General features: G+C 41.0%; 1 protein-coding gene across 1 annotated transcript in view; it reads right to left on the reverse strand.

Moving 5' to 3' along the window:
* The window catches only part of shank1 (SH3 and multiple ankyrin repeat domains 1), a 102,124-nt gene that overhangs the window by 18,715 nt on the left and 66,627 nt on the right, over positions 1-16,782 (reverse strand). Inside the window, exons 14-16 of the mRNA XM_080905516.1 lie at positions 15,201-15,314; positions 12,981-13,056; positions 87-169 (exon numbers count right to left, since the gene is read on the reverse strand). Coding sequence (XP_080761642.1) covers positions 87-169; positions 12,981-13,056; positions 15,201-15,314 — 273 coding nt within the window. The remainder of the gene's footprint in view (positions 1-86; positions 170-12,980; positions 13,057-15,200; positions 15,315-16,782) is intronic.

The raw sequence follows: 16,782 nt of genomic DNA on the forward strand, positions 1-16,782 counted from the left end.
ATGGTGTGACAATATGAGATTGCATTAGCACTGCGTGTAAGATACTGTATTTTCAGTAAGGTTTTGTGAGCGTGCTCATGTCTTACCTTTTGCACCTCTTAGGACAAAGCCAAAACCCTCGCTATCTTTTTTCTGCAGAAGCACTGTCTTCTCCTTGATTATATAGTCACTACCAGAGAGGAGACAGAGGAGACACAGAGTATGATGGTTAGACACGTGCTGTACATCGTTGCTCATTCACGATGATGGTTGGAAAAGCACATCACATCAACCTTTTTTCAACTATACCACTCCAGTCCAGTCTTCACGATTCCAACTTCCCCCCTGCGGTTACATCACCTGAAACTCCTATCAGCTGTGTATGGGTGTGAAACAGGTGCTCTGTATGAGGTTATACTTCAGCTTAGATTTTTTTGATATTATTAATATCTGCTCAAGAATTTGTTTTCAAATGAAATTATATCATAGCATCCTATTTATGTTTTTAAAGTCTAACATCCAGAAAAGTCCACCTCCAAGACTTCAGAGTTTGTCATTCATTATATTTCCAAGGTAGCTATAAAAGGGGCTTAAAATTATAGCAGATCTAATATAAAGCCTAATGTGACTGGCATTTTATATACTCTGAAATATGTTGCTCCTGAAAACATTAGAGAGGGATCAAAGGTAAAGGTTTATTCCTGGAATATTGTAGTTCCAGCCTAAAACTAGTTAATCTTAGCCAAACTTTAACCACCTTTAAATTGCAATCTATGCCAGTACAAGTACAGTGATGACTTAGAATCGTGTCTTTTTGCGCTTCACTTTCGTGTATGCTTTTTGACAGCGAGCATGGAGCCAGTTTTTACCAGAACCTCAGTCAGAGATGCTATATACAGTTCTATGGCGCTGCTTGTTGCCTCAGCAACAGCTAGAACTGGACGCAGGGAAATTTGGGTAGGTCCACACCAGAGCCAAGCTATGTAATGGTAAACTATTAGTCACTGACAGCAGAGAACAGGCACTGCATGCTCACAGGTGCGGCTCATATAGTATAGTATATTTTCTGTTCTGTGCTGTGGCACAGATGGAGTGTAAGCAGCCTGAGGTGTGATAGAAGTGCATTTACTGAAGTTCAAGTATAACAGCATTTCCTTTTAAACTTACTCTTTACAGTTATGGTTACAGAAACTCTCTCAACACCATGTATGTCCAAAGACAACACACAAAAACACACAAAACAAAGAGCAATTCAGAATCACCAATGTGCCCAACACAAGAGAAAGGCCACCCAGAAAGATCCCAGCAGGTTCGAACCCAGAGCCTCCTGGTATGAGGTAACTACACAAGTACATAAAAGGACTTTTATTCACAGTCATTGCATTTCAGTGTTTGTCTTTATATTTACTTTGTGATGACAAAGATACGATGATTTATCAGCCAGCAGTGCTGAACACACAATACTCCAAAATTTTAATATATAATCACCGAGGACATTTTTCTCGACGAGTACTTTTTTTCCTTCTGATACTTCCTGGTAGGGCTGCCACGATTAGTCGACTAGTCACGATTATGTCGACTATTAAAATCGTCGACGACTAATTTAATAGTCAACGCATCGTTTGAAGCTTTGTAAGATCACAAAGGACGCAGGAATGAGTACCGGCAGTAGGATTTAAGAGTGTAATAACGGACTGAAACAGAAGATGGCAGCACTGCATGTACAAGGATGCCAGCTGCCGTTAAACCCCGAAGAAGAAGAAGCTGTGTCCCAGAATTCATAGCGCAGTTGTCAACAATGGCGGCAGCTAGTTAGTTTTAACTTTACTCTTATTATTCTTTCTGGGGCACAAAATAAACGTTTAACATATTTTCAGGCTTGAATGTAGCTGTGTAAACCTCAAATATCTGCTCAGTTTATCAAGACACCACATATTTTCAAAAGCGCTCCGACGTTTTCGGAGACGTCTGTTACCCACTAGCTCGTTAGCTAGGCGGGGGCAAGGCTAACTAGAGCCGTGAGAACACCGGACTCCCGGCAAATCGTTTTCAAACCCACCGCCGTCTTTCGCTAGTCAGGTTAAACATATATATAAGTCACTTAGATAACTTAAAAATGTTATTGTTTGGCTTTCTTTAGTATTTTATTTGTTCCTGAGTAAATCGGTTTGGCTGAGATTAAAGTTATAGTTTTTGCACAGCTAAAACTGTCAAGCAGACAGCTGATTGTCAGAAGTGTGAGACGCTGGAGAATATACTCCGGTGTCTTGTTATATTTTAGAAAGCAAGGAGTTTATTAAACTTCACCGAAATAATCTGCAAATTTCATTAAAAATTAATAAACTACCATCTTGTCTTTATTTTTAGTTAGCACAAACACTTCAAGCTGTAAGCTAATGATAGTTATATAAGAGCAGATGCTGCTGGTGCAATAAGCTGTACGCTGTACATCCAATGGATGATGATCTGATTAGTCGACTAATCGCAAAAATAATCGGTGACTAGTCGACTATCACAATAATCGTTTGTGGCAGCCCTACTTCCTGGTTATTAAAACCTTGGCTGTTTTCTTTATAATGCTTTATGTAGACAATATAATCACTTCTTACATCACTGAACACAGTGGTTCACAACATGAAGGGCAAGCAAATTTAGATACTACATATTTGTGCATTATATTTTCATAACCAGACGCTTTTGTTGTCCTGTTAGCACAGAGGTCAGACATATGAGACAATCTAAGGTCCACCACAACCTCAGAGGTATGCAAAGCTTGTTGTTATGAATGAAAAGGCCATACAAGCAACCGCTCAGTCACCAAGTGAGTCAGAGAGGTATATACATAAAACACGTTTCAGCTGTAACATACTGTAACCACTTGCTGATAATCCCACCGTGCACCAAAATAGTCCCAACCCACTCCATCTGTTCATCCCGCTCTCTTTTTCTCTTTACTGGCTTTTTCCTTATTTTACATTTTTCCATCCTGACGGCCTTTCCATAAAGCTCTCAATATTGGCTTCTTGCCCTTGTTCTCCAAACTTCTAATCATACAGTAACTTTTTTTTCTAATCACATTTCCCCCTCTTGATCTTTTTCTCTCAGTCCATTGAGTGCATGGTACTCTACAAGCTGTGAGAGCCTCTCTATCTGTGCCAAGGCTGTGTCTCTTTGTTATTCTCATCCGTTTCTGTCCATTTCTGCTACCCAGCACAGATCTCAAATGAAGGACCAAGTTAATGACTTTGCACGCAATACGGCAATAGGCATAATTACCAAAAAAATAAGGTAGGAATGAGCAGTAGCAAAAATCGCATTCATCCATAGAATTGCACAGCGTAGCACATTTTCTATAAAATATGACCTGTCAGAACTGTTAAATGCACACAGACATCAGACTGACGCTGGGTTAACCTGCTCTGTCTCGACATACAACATAAGCAACAAGTCATTGACTTATGTGCAGGTAACTTATTTCTTTACTGAAAAGGTTTATAGTCAAAAGGTGGTTTTTATTTCATCTGCAGTCCTTTATATTAAGTGGCATGGCTGTAATCTTCAAAAGCAGCAGCTGCAGTGAGACCAGAGAACAGAAGAGAGGAGGCACTGATGACAACAGATGTGATTACAGCAATGATAAGGAGAAGCAGTGGAGAGGGTTGCAAAGTGGCTTGCAGATGTTAAAGCAGCTTAAATATGGCATCTTTACAAATGGCCAAAAAATAAATGACTGATCACAAAGTTTTCATAGATTTGTTCAAGTTTTAGAAGAGAGGTAACACTACAGAAAAAGATCCTTCAAGAAGTGTTACATCTATGATATACCCCATGAATAAGCTCTGAAAGTTGAGGCTTTTATTTCTGAAAACAAATGATGCATTATGAGTGCCCAAACCCAGAGCTATTAATCAATCAGTATTTGGGAATATAAAAAAATAAAAATAAAATAAATAAAAATAAAAAATGCAGAGAAATGTGGAATATTGTATCAAAAGTTTAAGAACCAAACAGTTTAAATTATTTACATTTTTAATTAAAAGTTAGTCAGTGGAAGATGAGTGCGATCAAAAGTCACTTACTTAGTTTATCGACATGTGACTTCTTTGGACATCAATAAAAAAAACCTGCCCATTTAAAAGCTACTGCAAATGCAGCCTAATTTTACTCATCTTTGGAATCTTTCACCATGCTGGTCAACAAACTGCTCAAGCAAGTTTTATTATTCAGATAATTACCAATCAGTTGTACACAAGGAATTTGGTTCAGTGTCCCAATGACAGAAGCCAGCCATGAACACTTGTTGTTAGCAGTCTGGTCATGTTAGAGAATTACAGAAAAATCTTAACATTATTTCCAAGTTATGTGTGCTTGTCAAACCTGTGAGCGGATTTAATTGAACGTATCCCTGATTAAATCTCCACTTTTCTTTTTTTTTTTTAGTTTTTGGAGATTGTTTTCTTCTCAAGTTGATACCTGAACACAACACAGGTTTCAGACTGTGAGCTTCTGCCGTCTCATTTAATGAGGAGGAAGAGGTTCAGGCGCTCAGATACACCTCTGTGCACTGCATCGCTCAGAGGATCCAGCCACTGACCCAGGACACAGTGTTGTCATCAGAAAGCGATTGAGCTGGACAATGCAGCACAGTGTAGAGTGTGTCTCATGCTGCATAGGTAGGAAGCCAAGGCATTAAACAGGTTTGGCCAAGCAGGCTTCCATAGAGGTGTCAGAGAGAAGCTGGAACTTGTAATGCATGCTGCATCCTTAAAACTCCCTCACCATGCGCTGTTTCCTTTCTGTCGGCAGTCCCCCCTTTTTTATCTCTCTCACACACGGACACATGTACGTACATTCTGGTAAACATACAGAAACACGCCACACAGCAAACAGGACACAAGAACATATACAATCAACCAGCCAATATGGGGGGACGGGGGGTAATTTGCTTGCCATTTACCTTTTTTTTTTTTGTCTTAGATGGACAGCAGCAAACATGCCATCCATCTATCCAGAGCGCGCACACACATACAAACACACAGACATTGGCATGCATGCACGCAAACAAACACGCTATCAATCTGCACGTCAGTAAAAGCAGCAAGCGTCACTTCTCCTGGTGCAGCATTGCAAGAGAACAGTTGAGAGAACAGAGAGTGATTCAAAGCAGAGAGAAAGAAGATGACACACACATGTTCATACAGCGAAAAACAGAACGACTGCACTGCTCATACACCGGGCTGTGCAGCAGCAGCACTCGTCCGTCTTCACACACATGCATCACACACACTCACACTCAGGCACGCTGAATCACAAACATCTGTCTGCAGGCATGCTTTGTAACATCTGTCAGTCTATCTAATCGATCCTGCCCTGCCATCCATGATGTCCACATGCATGCATCCCTCCCTCTGCCCCTCCATCTCCTCCCCCCCGGCAACTGGAGGAAGAGGGGGGAAAAGAGAGGCAGGAAGCAGAGGGTAGGGGGGGTATAAAAAGCCATGGCAGGTACCTGTAAATGAACCAGACGCTCCTATTCACAGGGCCGAGCGATGGCCAGGAAGAAGAGAGGGAGAGGGAGAGGGAGAGATCCTCCTCGCCGCATGCCCCCATCGCCATTTCCTCCCCTCCCTCTCCTCCTCCTCCTTCTCCTGCTCCTTCTCCTTCTCGTCTTCCAGCGAGACAGTAGAGAGCGCGAGCCGCGAGAGAGGAGGAGAAGGAGAGGAGGAGGAAGAGGAGGAGAGAGAAATGGAAGAAGGGAAAGGGAGAGGGCCGAGCACTCCCAGCCCCTTCATACTTAAGACAGAGAGAGAGGAGGAATGGGAGAGAGAGTGAGGGATGGAGATGGTTCGCTGTGACTGCGACACAGAGCGAGAGAGAGAGAGAGAGGGAGAGAAAAGAGAAGGAGGGGGAGAGGAAGGAGAATAAGGTGGCTTAAAAAGAGAAAGGGAGAGAGAGAGAGAGAAAGAAAGAACTGAGGGCATTTAGGAAGAGAGCGAGAAAAAGAGGTGATTGGGTTTCTCCGCGGGGGGGGCTTCATGCACACACAAACACACACATACAGTCCAGGCATGGCAGCATTCATGCAGTTAACTCACACACAGCCCCCAAAAACACGTACACACTCTTCCCCTTCACACACTTCCCCTCACTCCTCCACTTCCTATAGTTTATATGTATAGTATTCACTCTGCCTATTTATCACTGTCATGATTTCCCATTCATAAAAATGGATGTGACTCTGATAAGTCTGCTATCGAGGGAATGACAGAGGCCTCTCACATTACTGAAAAAGGTATTACCATTGTTAGACACAATATGAAAAGATAAGGCAAATTAAATTATCTAACATTACACAATTTTTTTAAAATGTAAAGAATCCACTTGGCTTGTGTGTGTAATAAAAATAAATCTGAGTTTGTACAGTTTGTCCTGGAGCCTCTTCTGCTGTCCTCCTGCTGTTATTGACCCCGCATGCCTATAAATCACACTTAACTAACCTCACCCACCCCCTGTTTTTTTTCTTCTTCTATTCTTTGCTGCCTCTAACATGCACACACACACATACCTCACATAAACCATGCACACACTCAAACATGCGTCGCCCCCCCCCCCCCCCCCCCCTCCTCACATTTGCTGTAAACGAAGCATGAATGAGAGGGTCTTGCAAACGGGGGTGGGTGGGCATCGATGCAGACAGGAAGCGGAGAGAGGACAGAGAAACAGCTGGTGGATGAGTGGCGGAAGAAGGAAGAGGAAGAGGAGGAGGAGGAGGGGGAGAGAAAGAGAGAGGAGAGGTACAGATTCTCCCAAATAGGCACTCACATCATCTCTTAGTCAGAGGCTCCGTCCACGTATGTCGTAGTTGTTATGCCGTCTTACCCTCCCTCCCTCCCTCCTTCCTTCTCTCCCTTCTCTCTCTCTCTCTCTCTCTCTCTCTCTCTATATCTACGTTTGCTCAATCCCTTTCTCTCTCATCCTCTTGCCTCCCTCCTGCATCCAAGGACGATCACAGCTCTTATCCTCTCTTTTCTCGCATGCCTGCCCATTTGTTACTCTCCGTGCATGTCAGGCCATACCACTGTGAATTTGTGTGTATAATATGTGTGTCCATGCATGTGTGATGAGGGAGAGAGAGAGAGAGGAAGAGAGGGGGAGAGGTGGGGCAGGAAGCAAATGTTGACAGAAGGTCCACATGATCATGTGTTTTTGTTTTTCAGCCTGTCAGTCTGTCCTCTGTTATCCTGTGTGTGTGTGTATGTGTGTGTGCAGTTTATCTACAGCAAAGCATGTTCTTAACAAGACATGACAAACCACCACAAGAGCGTTTAACGGGATGTTCTCTGTGCGCCGCTCGTCCTTATTTGACCCGCTGTTGGCCCAAAAGACGAGTCTCATGTACAGATTGTGTGCAGTTGCTCAGCGCATCTGTGATAATGACACTGAGAGCTAATGATCTGCCAGTTTAGCTTTCATCTCTTTCACTGAGAGCCCAAGTGTAGGGGCTTTTAAAGATTTTAAAGCCAGTTTAAAGTTAAGCATGTAGCAAAGGCAGCCTAAATACAGTAGCAGAGTTAATAAAAATGCTTTAAAACAATACACAAGTTGCTATATGCACTTGGGCTCATGTGCAGATTCAGATATATGCAGTGTCTTCTCATGTTAAGGAAATCCTTTTGAAAGAATGGGATGGCTGAGTGAGCTCAACTCACTCTTCTTGCTTGTCTTTCTGTACAGCCTGAGAGAGGCTGAGTTTGGGTCCAGATGGACGTCTGGATCTGGATTATATTGAGAACATCAACATGATGTCTCCCAGTTGTTCTTATTTCAGTATGATATGTAAAATGTTCAGTTTTTCCACTTTTACATTTAATCAAACAAATCAATGAATCTAAACTGACCTCTGATACAAATTTTAATTACAATCCAGATATCGTAACAATCCTGCAAAACAGACAAATAAACAAGTGCCCAAACGAATCATATACCTGACGTGATTATGTGCAAAAACCTTTTAATCACTTTGAGAAAACATAAACACATTCACCAAAGTCAACAACGAATGAACAAATTTACACAGGTGTTTTCAGCAGACACCGACAACAAAGTAATTATTAAAAATTTAATGTAGCTAGTTTATGGTAGTATTTAAAAAATATTACAATTAAAAGAATTTACTTTTTCCTTCTTTCTTTCAAATTTTGCCTATTGCTGAATTTCATTGCCACGCCACACTATCTGGTTGCGACATTGCTGCTAGTCTCTTCCTGTGTGCACGCTTCTTTAATTAATTGGATGCAGCTCATTACAGAGCAGCAATGACGCTGCTGAAAATATGTGTGCTGTGATGATGATGGTAGCAATCAAATGTTCACACATTTCTTGTTTTGACTGTGCTAAATTTGGATATTGAAGATCGTTATACCAAGGTCCAAAAAGAAAAAAAACAAAAGATACATGTGGAATTATTTAGAGGAATTTAGGAATATATATATCAAAAGTTGAGTGGCATCGGAGATATACACATTTCTCATTCGTCACCGAGATTTTTTGATCTTGATCACATAAATTAATGCGTTTAAACACCACTTTGCCTTTACTCATTATTATTATTTTTGATCTCAGTCTTCTTACTCGGTCTTGTCTCCCTTCTGTCACCCCCACCCGGTCACAACAGACAGCTGCCCCTTCCTGATCCTGGCTCTGCTGGAGGTTTCCTGTTAAAAGTGAGTTTTTTCTTCCCACTGTCACCAAGTGCTTGCTCATAGAGGGCCCTTTCATTGTTATTGTAGGGTCTTTACCTTAAAATATAAAACAGCAACTGTTTTTGTGATTTGGCACTTTATAAATAAAACTAAATTGAACTTGATCTTTTTACTATAACTATCATACCTTAAAACTGAGGGAAAGCTTTATGCTTTGACTGGTTCAATTCAATTCAATTCAATTCAATTTTATTTATATAGCACCAAATCACAACAACAGTTGCCTTAAGGCGCTTTATATTGTAAGGGAGACCCAATGATAATGCATACAGAGAAAAACCCAACAATCATATGACCCCCTATGTGCAAGCACTTTGGCGACAGTGGGAAGGAAAAACTCCCTTTTAACAGGAAGAAAGAACCAGGCTCAGGGAGGGGCGGCCATCTGCTGCGACCGGTTGGGGTGAGAGAAGGAAGACAGGATAAAGACATGCTGTAGAAGAGAGACAGAGATTAATAACAGGTATGATTCAATGCAGAGAGGTCTATTAACACATGAGTGAGAAAGGTGACTGAAAAGGAAAAACTCAATGCATCATGGGAATCCCCCAGCATCCTATACCTATTGCAGGATTCAGGGTCACCTGGTCCAGCCCTAACTACATGCTTTAGCAAAAAGGAAAGTTTTAAGCCTAATCTTAAAAGTAGGGATAGTGTCTGTTTCCCGAATCCAAACTGGAAGCTGGTTCCACAGAAGAGGGGCCTGAAAAGCCTGCAGTGCGAGAGCGAAGTGCTCTAATGGGGTGATATGGTACTACTGGTGGGTTTAGGATGGCAGGTTTTGCTACAGTGGCACAGTTTATCTCATTCTGTCCAAGTCAGGCTACGAAGAATATCCAGGTTTCAACGGGAGAATTGACAGACATAAAGATGGAGTTACAAAGATGTGTCTAAGAGATGAGCCAGTATGTTGAAAAGGAATATCATTCCAATTTGCAAAGCTAGCCTCAGACATTCCAGTCCGCAAAACAAATCCTGTATTAGAGAAAGTAAAGCTTTTGAAAACTTTACAAAGAGAGAATTTACTTCAAAGTCAGTACAAATAATTCAAGTTGTTGTTTGTTTCTTTTGGTCAGAGTGGGGCAAAAATAGAAACTCATCCATTCAAAATTACTTCTCTAGCACACAACTTCTTCGACTTTTTATTGCCAGCCCGAGCTATACAAGAGCCAAAATGTCCATTTTTTAAAGATAAAGAATTTATCAGTGAAATTTCTTTGGAAGAGAAAAATTAAACTATTCGACCAATCAGCCAGTTAACTGTCAATAAATTCCAGCTGATGTTGGCTAAAAAGTAAATGTCAGCGTCATAAACAAGATGCTATCTTGCTTTGGTCATTCCAATCAGGATGAAGAAACTTAAAGTAAGCCAAAGGGTAAACTTTTTCCTCCTCAGACCTCCTGTTGCTTCCATAAAACACAGTTCATGTCTCTTGCCACCTATTTGTGAACACGAAATTCCTGTCTTCCTTTGTCCGAGCACTTCTTCCCCCTCGATAACTCTCCGCTCCCATTTGAGTGCCCTTCACTGTCTGACCTCCAGATGGAGACACCACAGGGAGGAGAGGGTGATAGAAAGAAAATTAAAAAGTACAGGGGGGTTAGCAATGCAGTGATAAATAGAAAGCGAAGGAGGGATGCAGAGATGGTCAGGAGACACGGCCAAATATAGAGGGATATAAGGAGGAATAGGTGCGATATTACATGTAGTGATAAAGGCTGTGAAAGTGGGCCCATGTGAGGGCGGCTCTGAGTCAGCCATGCCTGCCTGCCTGGCCAAACCAGCATCTCTGCTACAACGCGCCTTTAATTATCCATGATGTGTGTGTGCTATAGAGTGTGTGTGTGTGTACAAACATATGTGTTTGAGTTTGCACTGCTGAGTGTGTCGCTTCCATGAAATGTCACTGTTGATGAAAAGCCAGTTAATAATAAATGATAACGTGCGTATGCGAGAGAAGCACAGTCAGAGCAAATGTAGGCCTTTTGGTTAAAGTTGAGGAATCAAGACGAATAATGATGAGTGTGAAAATGATAGAAGAGGCATGGCTTCACATAAATAATGAATAATCTAACTGATAATAGCTTTATTTATACGTCTTTGTTGAGTACGAGTTCTGGACACTGAAAAGAGTTTACCTGAAACCAATTCACCGTGATGCTGTGACACACAGTGAATGACGAGTTAATGGGAAGATGTTGGTTTCAGACTTGTGCTTTTACAGACCAGAATATTACACTAGTGGGAGCCTCGAAGGCTAGAAAATCACGCCCTTTGCAAAAAACTGCACTTCCTCTAATGGCCACTTGAGGGCGGCTCCAAAAGGGAGTCCCCATAGACTCCCCTGTTAAAAAGCTAAACTTTACAGCAGCAGTCCCCAACCCCAGTACCAGTCCGTGAGTCGTTTGGTACCGGGCTGTGAGAGTTGAGGCTCGGGTGTGAAATTTATGGTTTTCAGGGTTTTCATCGGTTTTTATCGTTATTTTTTATAGTTTTTATCATTAACTCGGTTTCCCTGGGTCTTTTCTGTGTGTTATGAATAAATCTTCTTTTGTTGGTACCGGTACTGGTTTTATTTTGTTGTATTTATCCAAAAAACCTTAAAGGCTGGGGGCTAGGCTTAAAGTTAGTGTGCTGAACAAGGAAGCTATAGCTAATAGAAAGACCTAACCTCCACCAATATGAGTCACTAAACTGGATCTTTCCACCTTCTATTTTAGGATTGGTTTACTGTTTGCCACAGCTTATCAAAGATATTTATCTCCAGTTTTGGTAAGTGAAATTCATTTTTTTTATATTAGTCTGTTACTTAGTTACTCACTGATTAGCACCCATATACTAGGGCCTGCTCAACAAGCCTCCTGGCATTCCCTCGTTTAAATATCATCACTTCAGGGTCCAAAAAGCAACTTAGAAGCATGCAAAAGGCTAAAGTTTGGGGATTAAAAAATGGTCACAAACCAGTTACTGATTACTGATATCCAGTCTACAAGTATGCACGGGGCAGGGTGAGGTAACTGACTGAAATATCCACAGTTTCAACTCAACTCAGGCGAGTTGTTGCATCTGTGAAGGTGCCCTTTAAGAACGAACACTGAGTAAAAGCGGATGCTGATTAAGTCACAGTGGGTGGATGACTAGCTCTATTAACGCAGAAAAGTACAATAATCTTCTGTCAAAAGTTAAAGATCTCAGCTGTTGTTCTGAGATTATTTCTGGCCGGTCCCACAGAACATTAATACATATGCATTACTTCAGCTTGCGTGGTCATCGGGGGCAGTAATGATCATCTGGTGATTTCATAACTCCGGTCAACACAAAGAAATTTCAGATGTATTAGTCACCGAAGTGCACTAAAAGCACCAACAAGTTCAGCCCACCCTGAAATCTGCAACCTAGCAAAGCAGCTCTGCAGCTTGGAGGCAAAAAGCAGACATCAAAAAGACGAAGCTTACTCTAAAATCCTGATATGACACAAATTTACATCTCAGCACAGGTTAAATTCAGCAAAACCTGCTAGTCAAAACACAACTGGTACACCTCTGCCTGGAGGATAACTTCAGCAGCAGGCAGATCAGCTTCTAGACTGGAGGCAGCGAACCGTCACACATCGTCATCCTGCTGCATGAATCACTCACAACACATCACATCATCAAAGTATCACTGGAACTTATGAATCATCTGGGTAGATGGATACAGTATGTTACGATACAAACAAATCCCCTGCCAACATGTGCAGTATGTCTAAACAGTGAAGCAGCAGCGTCATAATGAAAAGGCTGTCAGCTCTCAGTGCCCCCTGGGAGGACTGACGAGACACATCATGCTCTTTAGCAAAGTACATAACCCCTCATTTCCTGAGCTGAGCTGCTCAGAGGCCAGTGGTAGAAAACAGCAGTAGTCATGTTTAAACCTTTATTTATCCACAATGGGACACTTTCTTGCATCATTCTGGTCACACTTAACAAGCAGCTGGAGCATCTAAACGTCTCTTTTGTCAATCCAAGTGCCCCAAAGTGCTTTTGTGTTCAACTCAAATGCCCCTCTGTTAGGTGGGCTACCACTGTGATGTGACCTCACCGTAAACGAACCCTTCCTCTTGTCCTGTGAGTGGCTAGGAGGCGTTTGTCTGTGCCCCTGCTGCTTAATGAATCTGTGCACACCACTGTGTCTTTTGATGAAACTGGCAGCTGCTCAGCTCAGGTATCAGTAACAGCTAGATGCATGGCAGCTCTTACCTGGGAGCGTCAAAGCTGTCGTAGGATCCCACAGTGTAATGGCGGAACAGTCTTTTGGCACGCTCTCCGCGGCTCTCTGTGAAACATGAAATCACACAGACATCAGAATAGTTTGACCTATATTAAATACATTTGCAGTTTCATTACATAACTGCTAATACTGTAATAATATGGAGCCATCTCTCTGGATTTTTGTCCCCAAGTCACCTGTAAGCTAAAATAAATATGCATATTAATCATGAAATAATTAGCTGACTAACTGACTGGTGTAAAAGCAATTATATGAATGAATTTAATGAGTAGGTTAAAGAAATTAACGGGAACTTATTATGCTTATTTCCATTTAAATTTCACTTCTGTCTGTAACAAGCCATTTTAGCTCTTCTGATTGGCTTAACCTTATATTTAACCCTTAACCTTACTAGTGAAAACCGTGACTGTTGAATAGGACGTGAAATAAACACAAACCGAGACCATAACATCGCATTTGCAGGCGACTGATGAATACGAAAATCTAAAGAACTGGGACCTATAATAAATGCTTTGAGTTTTGAGATGGGCCCACACGCCCACAGAAATAGGTTACATACAGATTTGTACACCAGATAGATATATACATATATACACTATGATCACTATAGTAAGATACAAAGGCAAGAGTCGGAAAACTCAACTCTTAAAACTTTGACCACGCTAATATAGGCATATACCAATGCATCATACATACAGTGTGTGGCAGGAAAAAAGTCTGCTTTAATTTTTAAGTAGTCATTTGTTTCCTGTCATCTAAAAAAACACTCATGTAAGTGTCCTGAAATGTCATTTGTAGTTCTGTACAGTAAAACAGTGACAAAAATCTGTGTTAGGGACTAATACTGACTTTTGACCAGGAGGCTGGGTTCAAGATAAAACAAATACTTGGAAAATCTTTCACTTTTGCTACAAGACTTGTCAAATTGGTTGAGCTCATATAGGCAGAAACAGAAAAGAAAGAAAGTAAAAAAGTTTGACCGACCTCTTTACTTGAAGGAATATTTTTTATTCACACTTTGATAAATCCTGTTAACCAGTGTGTTGTTTGTCTGATCATCATTTCAAGGTCAGAGTCAAATTTTTAAGTCATTTTTTGACATACTTCCCACATACCTGTTTAACTAGAGCATCCAGTCGTATGAATTGTTAATCAATAAATGTTAGCATGCTAAAACATGTTTCTATAGCTAACTGTCCAGTCCATATGTTCTGTGCTTCACTTCCTGGTCACCTCTTGATAAGATTACTGTAATGTCATTCTCTCTGCTCATGTTTTATACACCTTTGTTATTTTGTGGTGTTAATGTGGATCTTGTTAATTGTGTCTTGTATAACAATTAAATGTCATTACCATTAAAATAAATCAGCACAGCATAAGCATGATAAACAAAGGTGAAGATGGGAACCATATCTACTACATATCATACTTACCACTACATGCTGATAGTGTTAGCTGTTGCGTTTTGTGGTCTCTTAGTTCTTCTTTAACTATATTGAATATTTCCCTAAAAAAGCATGTCTATCACATTGGTGATTATAGTCAAAGTGAAAAATTGAGCTGGTCTTGCATAAGGTGAAAGAAAAAAAACATTTTATTTACCACTTAAAATAGGATATGGTGTATAAGAAGAAAGTGTTAAACAAGAACTAAGGCATTGTAAGCGGACTCTCTGTCAATCTGCAGATGGTGGTGCTTTGAGCTAAATGTTAATGTGGTTACTTTAACAATGGCAGGGAGCGAGCATACAAAGGTGACAAGACAAGAAGGGAACAAACAGACTAAATACACAGAATATAAGGCACAGGCTGAACTCAAAAAGATTCTATCGATGTTGGAAAAAAGAAGAAAAGACGGAAGCAACTGCTTGAGGAACTAACCTTCAAAATAAAACAGGATGGAAAACACAAACGGAGACCATATGATGCATGTGATGATTCATATTTACCAATAATCTAAAAATAGCCCTAAAATTGAAAAATCCCATGCTTATGATGCTAAATGTTCTACAAACCACCCTTAAAATTCAACACCATAAGTTTTTGATCTAGTAACGGATCACAAAACAAAGGTTTCAAATACAAATAAGCTGTATACTCAGGGAGGGTAAATGCAAAACTGAAATGTTTTCTCAGCACTTTTTTCCTCCTGTGCATTTGTGAGTGTGCGCCACAGCTGGTCGTCCTCACCTGATCGGTTGTCTTGGCTTCGAAGCATCACTTCCTCCACACAGTCAGAGGGAAACCATCCCGTGCGACCTCTGACCGTCCCCTCCCAGTAACCGCCCTCGCCAACACTCAGTACTAAAGACGGGGACAGGGAAGAGAAATATGTTAAGAAAAAAAAGGTGACACAACCAACACAAACACACACAGACACATCGATGAGAAATGAACGCACACAAAAAGACAACAAGTACAGACGGAAAAAAAATAAATGTGGACACACACGTGGACATGCAAACCTCCTACATACTCACCAAGACATACATACCTGGCGACACCTTAGACTCACTCACAAACACACACATATTCATACCTGCAGACATTAAATACAAACATATATAGAGACCTTACACTCATGTCAGGACATGACCATCTAACAAACTCATCTGACGACACTGTGGACTGGATTTGGATTTGGCCCACGAGACAGAGAAGCTGCCTTTAAAGCAGGGCCCTCATTTATAAAACACTCACGGCTCAAAGCAAAAAAACACTCATAAGCAGTTATTTATAAAGCCATACTTTGATGAGGAAATGAGCTCATCTCTGGGCAAAGTCGGAGCATTGCATTCGCCAGCCGCAGATTTTGTCTTTGCTGCAACACGCTATCGAGCTCTTTGTCGATAGCGTGAAGGTTTCACGGCAGTTCACGAAACAGTCACGCCCTTAAATCTATCGATTTGTGTTTCTGGACATGAATCTGGTGTTGTTCATGAATCTGTCTGTGCATGTTCAAGTATATGAACTTATTATTTTTGACTTTTAAAGGTCAAAAAAGTCCACATTTGGAGGATGGAAGGGTTACCGGGGGAGTGAATCGTATCACCCGTCACACCACAGACACAGTTTGAGTCGTAAACCTGACAGATTTTTACACTTCATTTGTTTTATTTAAACAATTCAATCGTTTAAAATTAACTTAATTATCATTAAACTGACTTGGTTAGGTTTATGTAATAGTTTAAAGCAGTGGTCCCCAACCCCCGGGCTGATCCGTGAGTCGTTTGGTACCGGGCCGCACAAGTTAAAGCTCGGGTGTGAGGTTTATGGTTTTCAGGGTTTTTATCGTTAACTCCCTGGGTCTTTGTAGTTGTGTGTCTTATTTTGAAAGAAATATTTACATGTTACCATAGCGTCCAGGGAGCGTTAAAGGGCTGAGGGGAGGATGTTACTCTCAATGTTGTTGGCACATTGTCAGGAGGGCGCTGCTAATGAAGTTACACAATTACACAGTGAATTCGCATTTATTATTATATTTACAAAATACCACAGTTTTTGTGTTAGCCATATCATTTTTTTTTTTGTTGTATTTATCCGCAACACATCAAAGGCCGATCCGTGAAGATATTGTCTGACATTATACTGGTCCGTGTAGCAAAATAAGTTGGGGACCGCTGGTTCAGAGTAATACTTAAATAAATGTAGCCCCCGCTGTTTCAACATGGATATTTTTTGCATGTCTCTAACACTTTGATCTCGGTTTAAAGTTTGGGTGGACTGCAGTAGGGCTGCCACAAACGATTATTTTGATAGTCGACTAGTCACC

Source organism: Rhamphochromis sp. 'chilingali', assembly GCF_963969265.1.
Source record: "Rhamphochromis sp. 'chilingali' genome assembly, chromosome: 15".
NCBI lineage: Eukaryota > Metazoa > Chordata > Actinopteri > Cichliformes > Cichlidae > Rhamphochromis > Rhamphochromis sp. 'chilingali'.